This window comes from Astatotilapia calliptera, chromosome 8, assembly GCF_900246225.1.
Source record: "Astatotilapia calliptera chromosome 8, fAstCal1.2, whole genome shotgun sequence".
NCBI lineage: Eukaryota > Metazoa > Chordata > Actinopteri > Cichliformes > Cichlidae > Astatotilapia > Astatotilapia calliptera.
The window spans coordinates 1379290-1392895 of record NC_039309.1 but is presented as its reverse complement, the minus strand read 5'-3'; the positions used below and the strand labels follow the sequence as shown (position 1 = coordinate 1392895).

General features: G+C 45.4%; 1 protein-coding gene across 5 annotated transcripts in view; it reads left to right on the top strand.

Moving 5' to 3' along the window:
* Nucleotides 1–13606, top strand: part of ebf3a (EBF transcription factor 3a) — a 63531-nt gene that overhangs the window by 43724 nt on the left and 6201 nt on the right. For all 5 annotated transcript variants that reach the window (XM_026177801.1, XM_026177798.1, XM_026177799.1 and 2 more), the window contains 2 exons: nucleotides 8839–8904; nucleotides 12118–12280. In XM_026177801.1, the coding sequence (XP_026033586.1) occupies nucleotides 8839–8904; nucleotides 12118–12280 (229 nt within the window). The remainder of the gene's footprint in view (nucleotides 1–8838; nucleotides 8905–12117; nucleotides 12281–13606) is intronic.

Below are 13606 nucleotides of genomic sequence, written 5' to 3'. Positions count from 1 at the left end.
CACACACACACACACACACACACACACACACACACACACACACACACACGCGCGCACACACACACACACACACACACACACACACACACACACACACACACACACACACACACACACACTTTTCAGCCTTTCTCTTATCTGATTTATAAAAAATAACTCCTCTGTCGTCTTGTTTCTGTTTCTGTCCTGCATAATAAACTCTGAGCTGTTTTCATGTGAAATCTAAATGTCCGTGTTTGGGATGTTTTCATCCAGATGTGGGTGAAGAATCCCTGCAGATGTTCAGTTTGTGGGGGTGTGCATTTAGCCCTCGTGTTGGTGCTGCAGAATCTATTTCTGGGGTCAGATTGTGGTTAATCTGCTCACGCTCAGTGACAGCCTTCAGTTTTCCTTTTGATGGAGTTGGTTGGAGTAGAGAACTCTAACACATTAACATCTGCTTAATGCTACTTATCTGGGTCCGCGTCTCAGGGGCAGCAGGCCAACAGAGATGGCCAGATCTCCTTCTGCCACCAACTCCTCTGGTGGGGACAAAGCCAGCATGTCCTGGGTCTGACCCTCCCAGCTGTATGTGGCCAGATGTCAAACCAGTGGTGGCTCCATCCTCAGCCTCTGATGAATGAGCTCCTCACTCATCTCTAAAGGTTCAGCCTCCAGCAGATGAAGCTCATTTCTGCTCCTTGTGGTCATAGCTGAGGGTAGATCAATCAGTAAACTAACAGCTACACCTTCACCCTCACCTTCGTCACAATAGACTGGCCACTGTTATCCTGAGCTGATCGTGTCCACCATCTGCCAAGAAAGAGTCTGACTCCACCGGTGTACGTTTCAGATGTTTGAAAGTGTTTAGGATCAATTTGTTTACAGTACCATCTGTTGGTAAAAGACTACAATGGTGATTTTTATGAAACATGGCGGAGAAGAAGACGATGACCTAAGGCAGCGGTCCCCAACCCCCGGGCCATAGACCAGTACTGGTCCGTGAGTCGTTTGGTACCGGGCTGCGAGTTGAGGCTGGGGTGTGATAGTTGGTTTTTAGCGTTGTTTTTTGTTATCATTTTTATCATTAACTCGGTTTCCCTGGGTCTTTTCCTGTGTGTTTTGAATAAATCGTGTTTTTTTGGTACCGGTACTGGTTTTACTTTGTTGTATTTATCCGCGACACCTTAAAGGCCAGTCCGTGAAAATATTGTCCGACATAAACCGGTCCGTAGCGCAAAAAAAGGTTGGGGACCGCTGACCTGAGGAGCCAATTAATTCCTGGATGTGGATCAGAAGGTGGATCCAGATGTTTGGTTAAGCTTTCAGAAACCCCGTCTCAGTGGGAAACCTCCCTGAATGAGCTCCACTCAGCTTCAGCTGCTTCTGAGGGTTACAGAGTTTTGACCAACATCCCTGTGCGCTGCTAACATCACTCGTTTTTCGCTGAAATACGCTGCTGTTATTATTTAGTGTCTACAGAGGTCAGGGCTCTCTGCACTTTCAGGCTGAAAAATGGGGCTCATCCAGGATTATCTGATGTTTCTGTAAAAGCCTTCTGTGTGGAAGTCCTCAGTGAGAAGGAAGGTTGTGAGAGCGGTTTGAAGTAAAGGAACTCAAAGAGTTTTGCTTTTCTCTGTTTTCCTACTCATCAGATTTTGGGGTTAGTTTGTGTTGCGGCTGCAGTAATCACAGAGACACGTGTTTGTTTGTAAGGAACAGATCCACGGCTCGGTTTGCGGAAGCCGTGAATCCGGTTTGTAGGCTAAAGCGAGGCAATTCTAGGATCAGAGCTTTGGTGGTGCTGAGCACCCAGAGAGCTGCCCAGCCAGGCAAGATAAACTTTACTCTGTCATCCTTAAATGTCTCCAGTTTTCCAGTTGTCTCTCTGACTGTCTCCTTGGTGCATTTAAACCCCTGTTCCTCCCTGTCCTTGTCGTCTGCTGTCTTCGTCTCCGTTATCAGTCATCATAATTTTACCATCTCTTTGCAAGTCTGTAAATTTCTTTATTAAATCTTAAGATTCTTAAATTCATCAAGTCTCTCTGAGCCTGGGTCCTCGTCACAAAACATGACTTCACTGTTTTGTACATTTTAACACAATTTAATCCCACATTTGTGAAAGAAAAGAAAAACACTTTTTTGAAAAGTCTGTAACAAAACCATCAAATAGAATAGAATAGAATTCAACTTTATTGTCATTGCACATGCACAGGTACAGGGCAACGAAATGCAGTTTGCATCCATCCAGAAGTGCTTTAGTGATATAGATATATTACAATATATATTAGCAATAATATAGATATGTGAGTATATTACAGAAATGGGTCTATTATGGTATGTTATAATGTACACGGTATGAAGTATGTTGTGAATATTCTATAACTATAAGTATGTACAGGCTGTAGTGAGTACAAGCTATGTACAGGATATGAACAGGATATAAATATGAAAAACTATACAGAATATGAAATAAATAACTTTACAGAATCTGAGATATACAGCTATACAGAAATGGGAACTATGCAAGTTGTAAACAGTTGTAGGGTTAAAAATTATCGTATGTACAGAATGATTATTTACACAGAGCTATACAGTAGTGCAGTTAAGATAAGTGAGGGTGTAGATAGTTTCTACAGAGGTATATAAAGTGCTAGTGGTTGTGAGTGGTGGTTCAGTCCATGTTATTATTGTGTTTGAGGGTACAGTTGTCCATTGTGGGTGTGTGTATGTTCAGTCCATGTGTTAACGTGGGTCAGATGTCAGGAGGCAGAGTTCAGGAGTCTGACAGCTGTGGGGAAGAAGCTGTTCCGGTACCTGGTGGTCTTAGTCCGGAGGCTCCTGTAGCGCCTCCCAGAGGGCAGGAGGGTGAAGAGTCCATGTGATGGGTGACTGGGGTCTTTGATGATTTTCCCAGCCCTTTTCAGACACCGCTTCCTGTAGATGTCTTTTATGGCAGGAAGTGGTGCTCCGGCGATGCGCTGGGCAGTTTTCACGACCCTCTGCAACGCCTTCCGGTCCGAGGCAGAGCAGTTCCCGTACCAGACTGTTATACAGTTGGTCAGGATGCTCTCGATGGTGCAGCGATAGAAGTTCACCAGGATGTCTGAGGACAGGTGGTTCTTCCTCAGAGTCCTCAAGAAGAAGAGGCGCTGGTGAGCCTTCTTGACCAGCTTGGAGCAGTTGGTCGTCCAGGTGAGATCCTCGGAGATGTGGACTCCCAGGAACTTGAAGCTGCTCACACGCTCCACAGCCGTCCCCTTAATGTGGATGGGTGGATGTGGGTCAGCATTCCTCCTGTAGTCCACGATGAGCTCCTTGGTCTTCTCGGTGTTAAGCAGCAGGTTGTTTCTGTCGCACCACTCAGCCAGACGATCCACCTCCTCCCTGTAGGCGGCCTCATCGTTGTCACTGATGAGGCCAATCACCGTGGTGTCATCTGCAAACTTAATGATGGTGTTGGAACCATCAGCAGGTCTGCAGTCGTGGGTGAAGAGGGAGTAGAGGAAAGGGCTCATCACACAGCCTTGTGGTACACCGGTGTTCATCGTGATTGTAGATGAGCAGCGGTTATCCAGCCAGACATGTTGGGGGCGGTTGGTCAGGAAGTCCAGTGACCATTTGCAGATGAGGGAACTGATGCCCAGGTCTGTCAGTTTCCTGATGAGTTGTGAGGGGTGGATTGTATTGAATGCTGAACTGAAGTCTATAAACAGCATTCTGGCGTAGGTGTTGTTGTTGTCCAGGTGTGAGAGGACAGAGTGCAGTGCGATGGAGACTGCATCCTCTGTGCTCCTGTTCTGGTGGTATGCGAATTGGTGGGGGTCCAGGGTGGGGGGGAGACAGGAGGACACAACAAGTGTGCTAGGACCAGCTGCTCTAAGCACTTTGTGATGATGGGGGTGAGTGCTACTGGGCGGTAGTCATTGAGGCAAGATGGGTTGGAGTTTTTGGGTATTGGGACGATGGAGGTGGATTTGAAGCAGGCCGGTACCACAGCGTGGGCCAAGGACAGGTTTTATATGTCTGTAAGCACTCCTGCAAGCTCCCCAGAGCATGCTCTGAGAACACGCCCGGGGATGCCATCAGGACCTGCGGCCTTGTGGACATTGATCCTGCTCAGCACCGCTCCTACATCGGTGGGGGAGAGAGTCAGAGGTTGGTGGTCTGGCGTCATGTCTGCATTGGTTGTGGTTGTGGGGTTCCCTCGCTCAAAACGAGCATAAAAGTTGTTGAGCTCGTTGAGGAAGGAGACATCAGAGGATGCGGGGGAGGGTTTGGTGGTCCTGTAGTCTGTGATGGTCTGGAGTCCTTGCCACATGCGCCGGGGGTTGGAGTTGGAGAAGTGATAAAGGTTATTAAATGCTGCAAAAGAAGAATGGATTGGAATAAAAAAAAATACATATCCTAACCTTAATTACTGGGAGAATGATGAATGATGCTCATAGTGAGTAAGAAGTAAACTGAGTGCATTTTTTGGACAGAGGTTCACTTTTAATGTGTTTGTATAATATAATACAGATACATAAAAAACACTCCCGCCACAGAATAAATTATTACAAATAAATTATTACCAAATATTAATAAAAACTATAAATATGGAGGCAGCTTTGCCTGTGGTAGAATGTATACAATGTATGAAAAAATCTTTACTGCAGATGCTAATTTTACTAATTTAATAATAATAATTTTGTGTTGTAAGATTTATGAGTTTCATGCTTTCATAGTGGTCCTTAGGAGAGCTTGACATTTTCTCAGGTGATCCACACTGTAACAAGTGTGAGAAACACTGATAAGTGTGTGTGTGCTTTTGGAAAACATTTAAAGCTGCAGTACAGAATCTTTGAAACAAGCTTAAAACATTTGTAGAAACAGAGCATCTGCTTCTCTTTACAGCTGCTCGCTCCACCAGGGCTGTTTGGCTCTTTCTGATAGTGAGCAAATGTGATGCACGTACTGCAGCAGTCATACAGACAACTGGACGGTGCAAACGTTGGCCGACCTGTTACTGGCTGAGGTTTCAGTAGAGCTGTGGCTGAACCACATAAAAATATATCATTAATTTTAATCTCCCCGATCAATGATAATGTTATGTTGGGATGTTGTTAAAGAGGCTCAAAATGTTTCAACCCACTTTTACCTGAATGTGGCTCCTTTTTAAAAAAAAATTTTCCTCATATCCCTTATGAACCTGGCTGTCTATCTGTACACACACACACACACACACACACACACACACACACACACACACACACACACACACACACACACACACACACACACACACACACACACACACACACACACACAACAGGAGTTATAAGGTTTATGGGCATTCAGTTAGTTAGCTACTTAGTACCTTGGGTTTAATATCGGCACATATGACAAAATAAGCAGCTTCTCTCCTTCCATTTCAAACAGGACAGTGGTAACAACAGCAGGCTACGGATAATTTTAAGTTTTAGATTTTAAATAGGCTGGATACATTTCAATGTTAGCAACAGGAATGTCAAATATCGCTGATTTTACTACAGAGCAGGATGGATTGTAGGGCAGCAAACATCGTCGGAAAACACGTTTTCAACACTGCAGGTTACCTGGTGTAATGTTTTTCAGTCAAAAAGAAACATGGTCTGACTCCTACCAACTATATAAAGAGTAACTGAAGGCTAAATGCATCTAACATGTCCTGTTTTAAGCCAGGCACTCACACCTCCGCTCCGCTGCGTCTCAGCTCTGGCAGAAAGGGCGCTAGAGCCAGAGCAGGGGAGAGCTGGAACAATCCATTATGGAAGGGGGGGTTATCTATACTTTTGTTGTTAAAATATTACGTACCAACCAAGTACTGTATGGTTTTTATATTTTTAGTAGCGTGTCACACAAACAGCAAATATTGTCAAAAAAAAGTAAGAAATCTTTGGGTGCTCTGATTCATTTTGGGGTGGCTTCAGCACCCCCAAAGATGGGCTAGAATGCCCCTGGGCTAAAGGGAGCCAACTGCAATATTTGGAAAATACTGAGTGAACCCTGCAAATGATGGCAGAAGTCAAAGTGGAGCAGCGAGTGATTGATGGTTTACATGAATCATGTGACACTGAAGCTTCTGAGAAATGAAACCTGTGACATCATCACCTGTGTGTGGTGTGATGTGGATCCACAGCCCAGAAAATTCTGCAGTTGCTCATCGATTGCATTTCACTTTCAGGAGATGACCAGCCGATTGCCAGAGTTTCTTCTGTGTGACCACGTGGCACAGGTCAGCCGGGGGTCCATCTCAATCTAATCGATGCATGTCAGTCTAGTTCGCCGCTGTGACTCGCTGATTTGTTTCTGTGATGAGTCGGGGAGCAGCGTGTAAGTCAAGTTTAATCACTGTGTCAGAGCTTCAGTCCGTTTGAAGCTTCTTCGAAGCTCGGTCAGCTTTACTGCCAAAGCAGCTGATGAAGGCCAAAAAGCCACACCGTTATTTTCTTTCTTGTACAGCAGCGAGCTCAGTGTTAGTTTTTACAGTTTCTACATTTGTTCATGAATCTCGGTGAAAAGACTCGCAGCGCCACAGGTTCTTCACCTGAAAAGACGCCCGGCCAGTCACGCAGGTGTCGCTCTGACTTTTCTCATCAGTCATGCAGATAAAAGAAAGTTTGGAGCTTCGACAGTTTTCATTCTTTGTCTGCATGAACAGTGAGCTCCACCTGCTGTTTACCTCATTTACTCAGACTGGTAAACACAGAAAAAAAATAACTCTTTTATTCAGAAAAAACTATTAGGTGGGTGTTTTCAGGGTTAATTTATAATGACGGGCTCCACTCTTTAGTTTGTGCGGATGGAGGCTGTCGTGATCACAGGGAGGATTTGATTTGATCCTTTGTGATCTTATTTATTCAGACTTTTTCATCTCAGTGTAATTATTCATCATGTTTCAGATATTAAAGTTCATCTCCTGCTGCTGGAGCTTAAAGACAGGATCAGTTCGTCTGTGTGTGTGTGTGTGTGTGTGTGTGCGCGCGCGTGTGTGTGTGTGTGTGTGTGTGTGTGCGTGCGCGCGTGTGTGTGTGTGTGTGTGTGTGTGTGTGTGTGTGTGTGTGTGTGTGTGTTGAGTTAAAAGAATAATTGGTTTCCTCCTCGGTGATGACATCCCGCCCTCCAGCTCTAACCTCGTTCATGTGTGTGCAGAGAGGTGCTCGTCATGTGACGGCGTAACAGCGAAACACTTGTAATAATGAGGCTTTCATTTGTCTCTATAAACACAGTGTGTGTGTGAGTGTGTCGACACACTGGAACGTTGCTCTGCATAAATGAGCAGATTAAAGATGATCGGAGGCTGAAAGCTCCTTCACAGAAATGACTTCCCCTCTCACGGTGTGCGTAGCACACACACACAGAGCTGGGCTGGCAGTAACCTGACAGTCACAGTGTGTAAAACTGGCCGTAAATCACAGTTCATAACATTTATTTGTGATCCAAGAAATGATATTTGTAACGGTGAAAGGACAGCGAAGAGAGAAAGGGAGCAAGAGAGGAAGGATGAGGGGGGGAAAACAAGAAAAAGGAGAAAAATGGAGAAGAAGTGAGAACAAAGGAGGATTAGAGGAAAGAGAAGAAGAGAAAAGAGAGAAAATGCATGCAGGGTAAAGAGAAAAAGAAGGAGTGATTGATGGGCAACAATTAGAAGGAGGGATAGAATGAACAGAGCATGGAGAAAAGCAGAGTGGACGGACGCAGGGATGGAGGAGAGGAGGAAGAGGCGAGGAAGAGGATGAAGGGGGCGGGGTTAATTGAAAAGCCTCCTGAAGAAGTTTGTAATGGAAAGCAGCAGATTAACTGAGAGTGTGTTTAATTAAGATAAAGACTAAATGAAGCATTGTTCTGTCACTGCCTGATTACACGCACACGAACACACACTCACACGCACACACAAACATGCACACACACACACACGCACACACAAACATGCATGCACACACACACGCACACACAAACATGCATGCACACACACAGTGGCAGCGGTTTATTGGGCTCAATGAGCAGTTTTAACACTAAAACTGCTCATTGAAGTGAAATGCTTCAGTTTTTAAGAGGCCCAGTGTGTGTGTGTGTGTGTGTGTGTGTGTGTGTGTGTGTGTGTGTGTGTGTGCTCTGTGAGGTGTAACTGAGCTCTGATTAACATAAACACTGTTTAAATCTTCCAGTTCAGGTACAAACACACAGGAACAGAGGGTCCCCTGCTGATGTTTACAAGCTGTGATTGTTACTGATCTCTGCACTGCATGCATTCTCTATGCAGATGACACCCAGCTCTATCTGTCCATGAAGCCAGATAACACACACCAATGAGTTAAACTGCAGGAATGTCTTAAAGACATAAAGACCTGGATGGCCGCTAACTTTCTGCTTCTTAATTCAGATCAAACTGAGGTTATTGTACTCGGCCCTGAAAATCGTAGAAATATGGTCTCTAACCAGATTCTTACTCTGGATGGCATTACCTTGGCCTCCAGTAACACTGTGAGGATTTTCACAGGTTTCTTCCTGTTAAAAGGGAGTTTTTCCTTCTCACTGTCACCAAGCTCCTGCTCATAGGTCATTTGATTATTGGGGTTTTGCTGTGTTGTTGTAGGGTCTTTACCTTACAGTATGAAGCACCTGGAGGTGGTTGCTGTTGCGTTTTGGTTCTATATGAATAACATAATATTAAACAGAATTCATTAGAGCTGTTGAAAATGTTCCTGCAGCCTGTTCACACCTGTTCACAAGTGACACTGGCAACACGACTTCATCGGCTTTTGTTACTGACCTCATGTCCTCCTCTTCTTCTTCTGTTGTATCACACTACCACCCCTCCTCCTTTGTTTCTTTCAGGAGGTGCTGTTGAAGAGAGCAGCAGACCTGGTGGAGGCGCTCTACGGGATGCCTCATAATAACCAGGTAAGCTGCTCACCTGTCTACACACATCAGCTGACATCAGTGTGTTTACCTGTGCAGGTGACCCTGATTAACAGATTCTTGTTGATATATTCAATTCAATTTTATTTATATAGCGCCAAATCACAAGCCTCAAGGCGCTTTATATTGTACAGTAGATCACACAATATTGAGTCTAAAGGCTGACCGGAGACGAGGTGTGCGCACGAGCTGTGGCTGCAAGTGCAACATACACGACGTCATGTGGCGTCGGCACACCGAGGACGCCGCTTCAGTTTGAATCCTTTTGAATCTTTGTGTCTTTGAGGAGGAACATGAGTAGAAAATAAAGAATGAGGCGACACAAATAGGAAGTGTTCACTGTTAAGTTAAACTCTCTGAACAAACTTAGTGAAACAAGCTGTGAGCGTGTGTCTGTTAACCCAGTAAACAGTGCTTCAGATTTATTAGACAATTTAAAAAAAATGTAATCTGTCAAAACGTGTTTCAAACTAAGAATGATGTCATTATTTATTCATCAAACAACAAAATGAATTCATGTTTTTATACCCAAATAAGAGCCGGCACAGAATTGAATTCAACCACTCAAATGGATGAAGACAAACTGAACGCTGAGAGCGAAACACAGCTGAAGTACCTCCACCTGTCCAGCAGAACGCTACTGATCCACATTATCACGTCTGGTTTCAAAAACTCTGTGATGTCATCTTTTACTTACAGTCATTGTGTCTAAACCAGCGCACCGCCTTTTGCTCTGAGACGTCACCATGTTTTCACTTCAGTGGTTTGAGCTGCTTCAGCGTCATGGACATGAGTGGAAACAAACTGTCATAAGAGCTGCACGAGTCTGACTGAGAGAATATTTATGAACATTTTTACGCAGTTTTACTGGATTGGCCAATCACAGTAAGGACAGTCAGCGTAATCACAACCAATAATCATGTTTCACAGATTATTGATAACATCATCATCAGACTGTCTCACAGTTCAAACCGGAGCTTCTTTAATTTCACATGAAACTCATTAAACAGGACAGACTTCCTCCTCCCCCTCCTCACCACCTCCTTCAGGTTTAGGAGTCACAGCCTCCTGAAACACTGAAACACTGGCAGAGGAGGAGGAGGAGGGAGCTCTTTATATCCCCCATCCTCCCCAACAGAGTCTCTCCGACACGCTTCTCAACCCACCAGTTAATCACACACACACACACACACACACACACACACACACACACACACACACACACACACACACACACACACACACAGGTCTATTGAAATGAAAGCGTAACCTTGAACAGAGTGCAGAGCCTGTAAACAAATGTAAATCCTAATGTAGTGATAATAATAATAACTTTGTGTGTGTGTTATGTATGTGTAAACTGAACATGTGTGTTTTTGGAGTCTTGAGCTGTTTAAGTATAACGAGCCGCTCTCAGGATCTTTAGCGCATGTCAGACAGACATCAGAGTGCCCCCTGCAGGCTGGTCAGTGAAGTATCGTGGATCGTTACCCTCAATTACACTGGAAAAAAAGACAAAGAAGAGAAAGATGGTGGCAGTAACAATATAATGACCTCAGTCTGATGAGATAAAATCAAAAATAAACTGACTGAAATCAGAAATCACAGAAAGACAATAAAGTGCCTTAGACTGAAAACTGCATGCTAGGGTTAGAAAACATGAACTCTGCTGTTTTTCACTATATTTCACTACCAGAAGGCAACACTGCAGGCATTGAGGGCAGCTGCAAGTACCTGGGGATCCCACAGAAAAAAGGGAACCATGAAGAGGTCGCTATGAAAGCTGCAACCAACAAGTACCTGCAGAGGGTCAGGCAAGTCCTGAGGAGTCAGCTGAATGGTAAGAACAAGATCCGGGCCATCAACACGTACGCCCTGCCCGTGATCAGGTATCCTGCTGGGATAATAAGCTGGCCAAAGGAGGAGATAGAAGCCACTGATATCAAGACCAGGAAGCTCCTGACCATGCATGGAGGGTTTCACCCCAAGTCCAGCACCCCGAGGCTGTACGCTAAGTGGAAGGAAGGGGGCCGGGGACTGGTGAGTGTCAGCACCACAGTCCAGGATGAGACAACGAACATCCAAGAATACATTGGGAAGATGGCCCCAACTGACCGAGTGCTCAGTGAATACCTCAGGCAGCAGAAACCCAAGAAAGAGGAGGGAGACGAGGAACCATCATGGAAGGACAGGCCCCTGCACGGTATGTACCACCGGCAGATAGAGGAGGTGGCTGATATCCAGAAATCCTACCAGTGGCTGGACAAAGCTGGACTGAAAGACAGCACAGAGGCACTAATCATGGCAGGAACAAGCTCTGAGCACAAGATCCATAGAGGCTGGGGTCTATCACACCTGGCAAGACCCCAGGTGCAGGCTGTGTAAAGATGCCCCAGAGACAATCCAGCACATAACAGCAGGGTGCAAGATGCTAGCAGGCAAGGCATACATGGAACGCCATAACCAAGTGGCCGGCATAGTGTACATGAACATCTGTGCTGAGTATAACCTGGAAGTCCCGAGGTCAAAATGGGAGATGCCCCCAAGGGTGGTGGAGAATGACCGAGCTAAGATCCTGTGGGACTTCCAGATACAGACGGACAAAATGGTGGTGGCTAACCAACCGGACATAGTGGTGGTAGACAAACAGAAGAAGACGGCCGTAGTGATCGATGTAGCGATACTGAATGTCAGCAACATCAGGAAGAAGGAGGGTGAAGGTGACGGTGGTCCCAGTGGTAATCGGAGCACTAGGTGCGGTGACTCCCAAGCTAGGCGAGTGGCTCCAGCAGATCCCGGGAAAAACATCGGAGATCTTTGTCCAGAAGAGCGCAGTCCTGGGAACAGCTAAGATACTGCGCAGGACCCTCAAGCTCCCAGGCCTCTGGTAGAGGACCCGAGCTTGAAGGATAAACCGCCCGCAGGGGCGAGTGGGGGATTTAATATACCTTACATTATATCACAGGAATGTATTACAGGTGTTTAATTGTAATTTATCATTATCATCTGAAACAAAGTGACCACAACTCTCAATTAATCAGTCTTGCCTTTGGTGTTAATGCATGAGTTTTAATTTTAGGATGATAGCTTCTCCACATTTCCAGTAGAGATGTTATGTGATTATGTTCCCTCCTGAGTCTCTGCAGCTGCATGAATCCAGATATTTAAATGCTCCTGTGTCTTTCCGCTCTGCAGGAGATCATCTTGAAGCGAGCAGCAGACATCGCTGAAGCGCTCTACAGCGTTCCCAGGAACCACAACCAGATCCCATCGCTGGGCAACACCGCCTCCCATGGCATGATGGGAGTCAACTCTTTCAGCGGGCAGCTCGCCGTCAACGTCTCTGAGACAACGCAAGGTATGAGCGGCCTGATAAATCCTGCAGGTGATGGGGGCAGAAGTGACATTAAAGGGGTGGCTGTGGTAACCCTGGTCACATGACACATTTTACGAGTACTCTACAGAGTCTACTACTAAGTCTACTAAGAAGGACTTTGGTGCACCGAGCGTTAGATTTGTGACCAGCTCAGAGCTGAATGTCACTTTGATGGACATGCGTGTCTTTGTCCTGTCTCCCTCCTCCCACCCAGATAGCTGCCTCTCCCCACCCAGATAGCTGCCTTATGTTTCTTCCTGTTAAACAGAAGCTTTTCCTTCCCACTCTCACCAAGTGCTTGTTCAAAGTGGGTCTTCTGATTGTTTGGCTTTCTCTGTATTAATGTAGGGTATCTACCTTACAATATGAAGGACCTTATTTGGTGCTGCCTAAATAAAACTAAATTGAATGGACTGGAATAGAGGGATGAACAAAGAGTTAAACCATGAGAAGAACTGGAGTCTTCTGGATCATTCAGCAGTTCTGATTCAGCTCTAGTGTGCCCCTTTTCTGTGTTATAGGAACCACAAAAGGTTTGACATGTAGTTCAAGTTTTCTGTGAGATCCCAGCAGGAAGAATCTTTCACTGCAAATCTACAAATCCTCATGAATTTCTCTTGTAGCCCCACCCACTGTCGTCAGCTTTGGGACCACACATTTCCAGACTCAGATTCACCAGCACTCTGTCACCAGATGAATTAAAAACATCAAGCGGCCTTTCTCTTATTTTAACTGCTCCACCTCCTGTTTGTCTTTACTACACTCTGTCTGCTGAACTCAAGTCCATACTCTAGGATCTGATTGGCTACTACTACTACTCAAAGTTCAGCAAGGATTGTTGATGGTCGCATTACTAGGATGTTGTGATATGAAAGACCAATCTCATATGAACGATTATGTGAACGATTTTCCAAATTCCACTCTTCCTGAGCATGTGTATGTGGGTGGTGTGGTGGTTTAGCACTGTCGCCTCACAGCAAGAAGGTGCTGGGGTTGAATGCTTGTATGTCTCTCTGTGTTCGCCCTGTGATCGAAGGTGGACCTCTCCAGGGTGTACCCTGCCACTTGCCCAATTAAAGCAGGTGTAGGCTCCACCCCCCTCCAGCAGCTCCAAAGGATCTCCAGCAGAACTGGGATCAGCCCACCATCTGTTTCCTCTGCCTGTGAAACCAGGATGTTGCATTATCAGTTCTAAAGTGTTTAGGAGTTCAAATACTTGCTGAGAGGAACCTCCATGTACCGAAAACTCCACCTTTGGGGAAAAGTTACATGCAGCCTCATCTAGCATAAAACTAGCTTACTGCACTT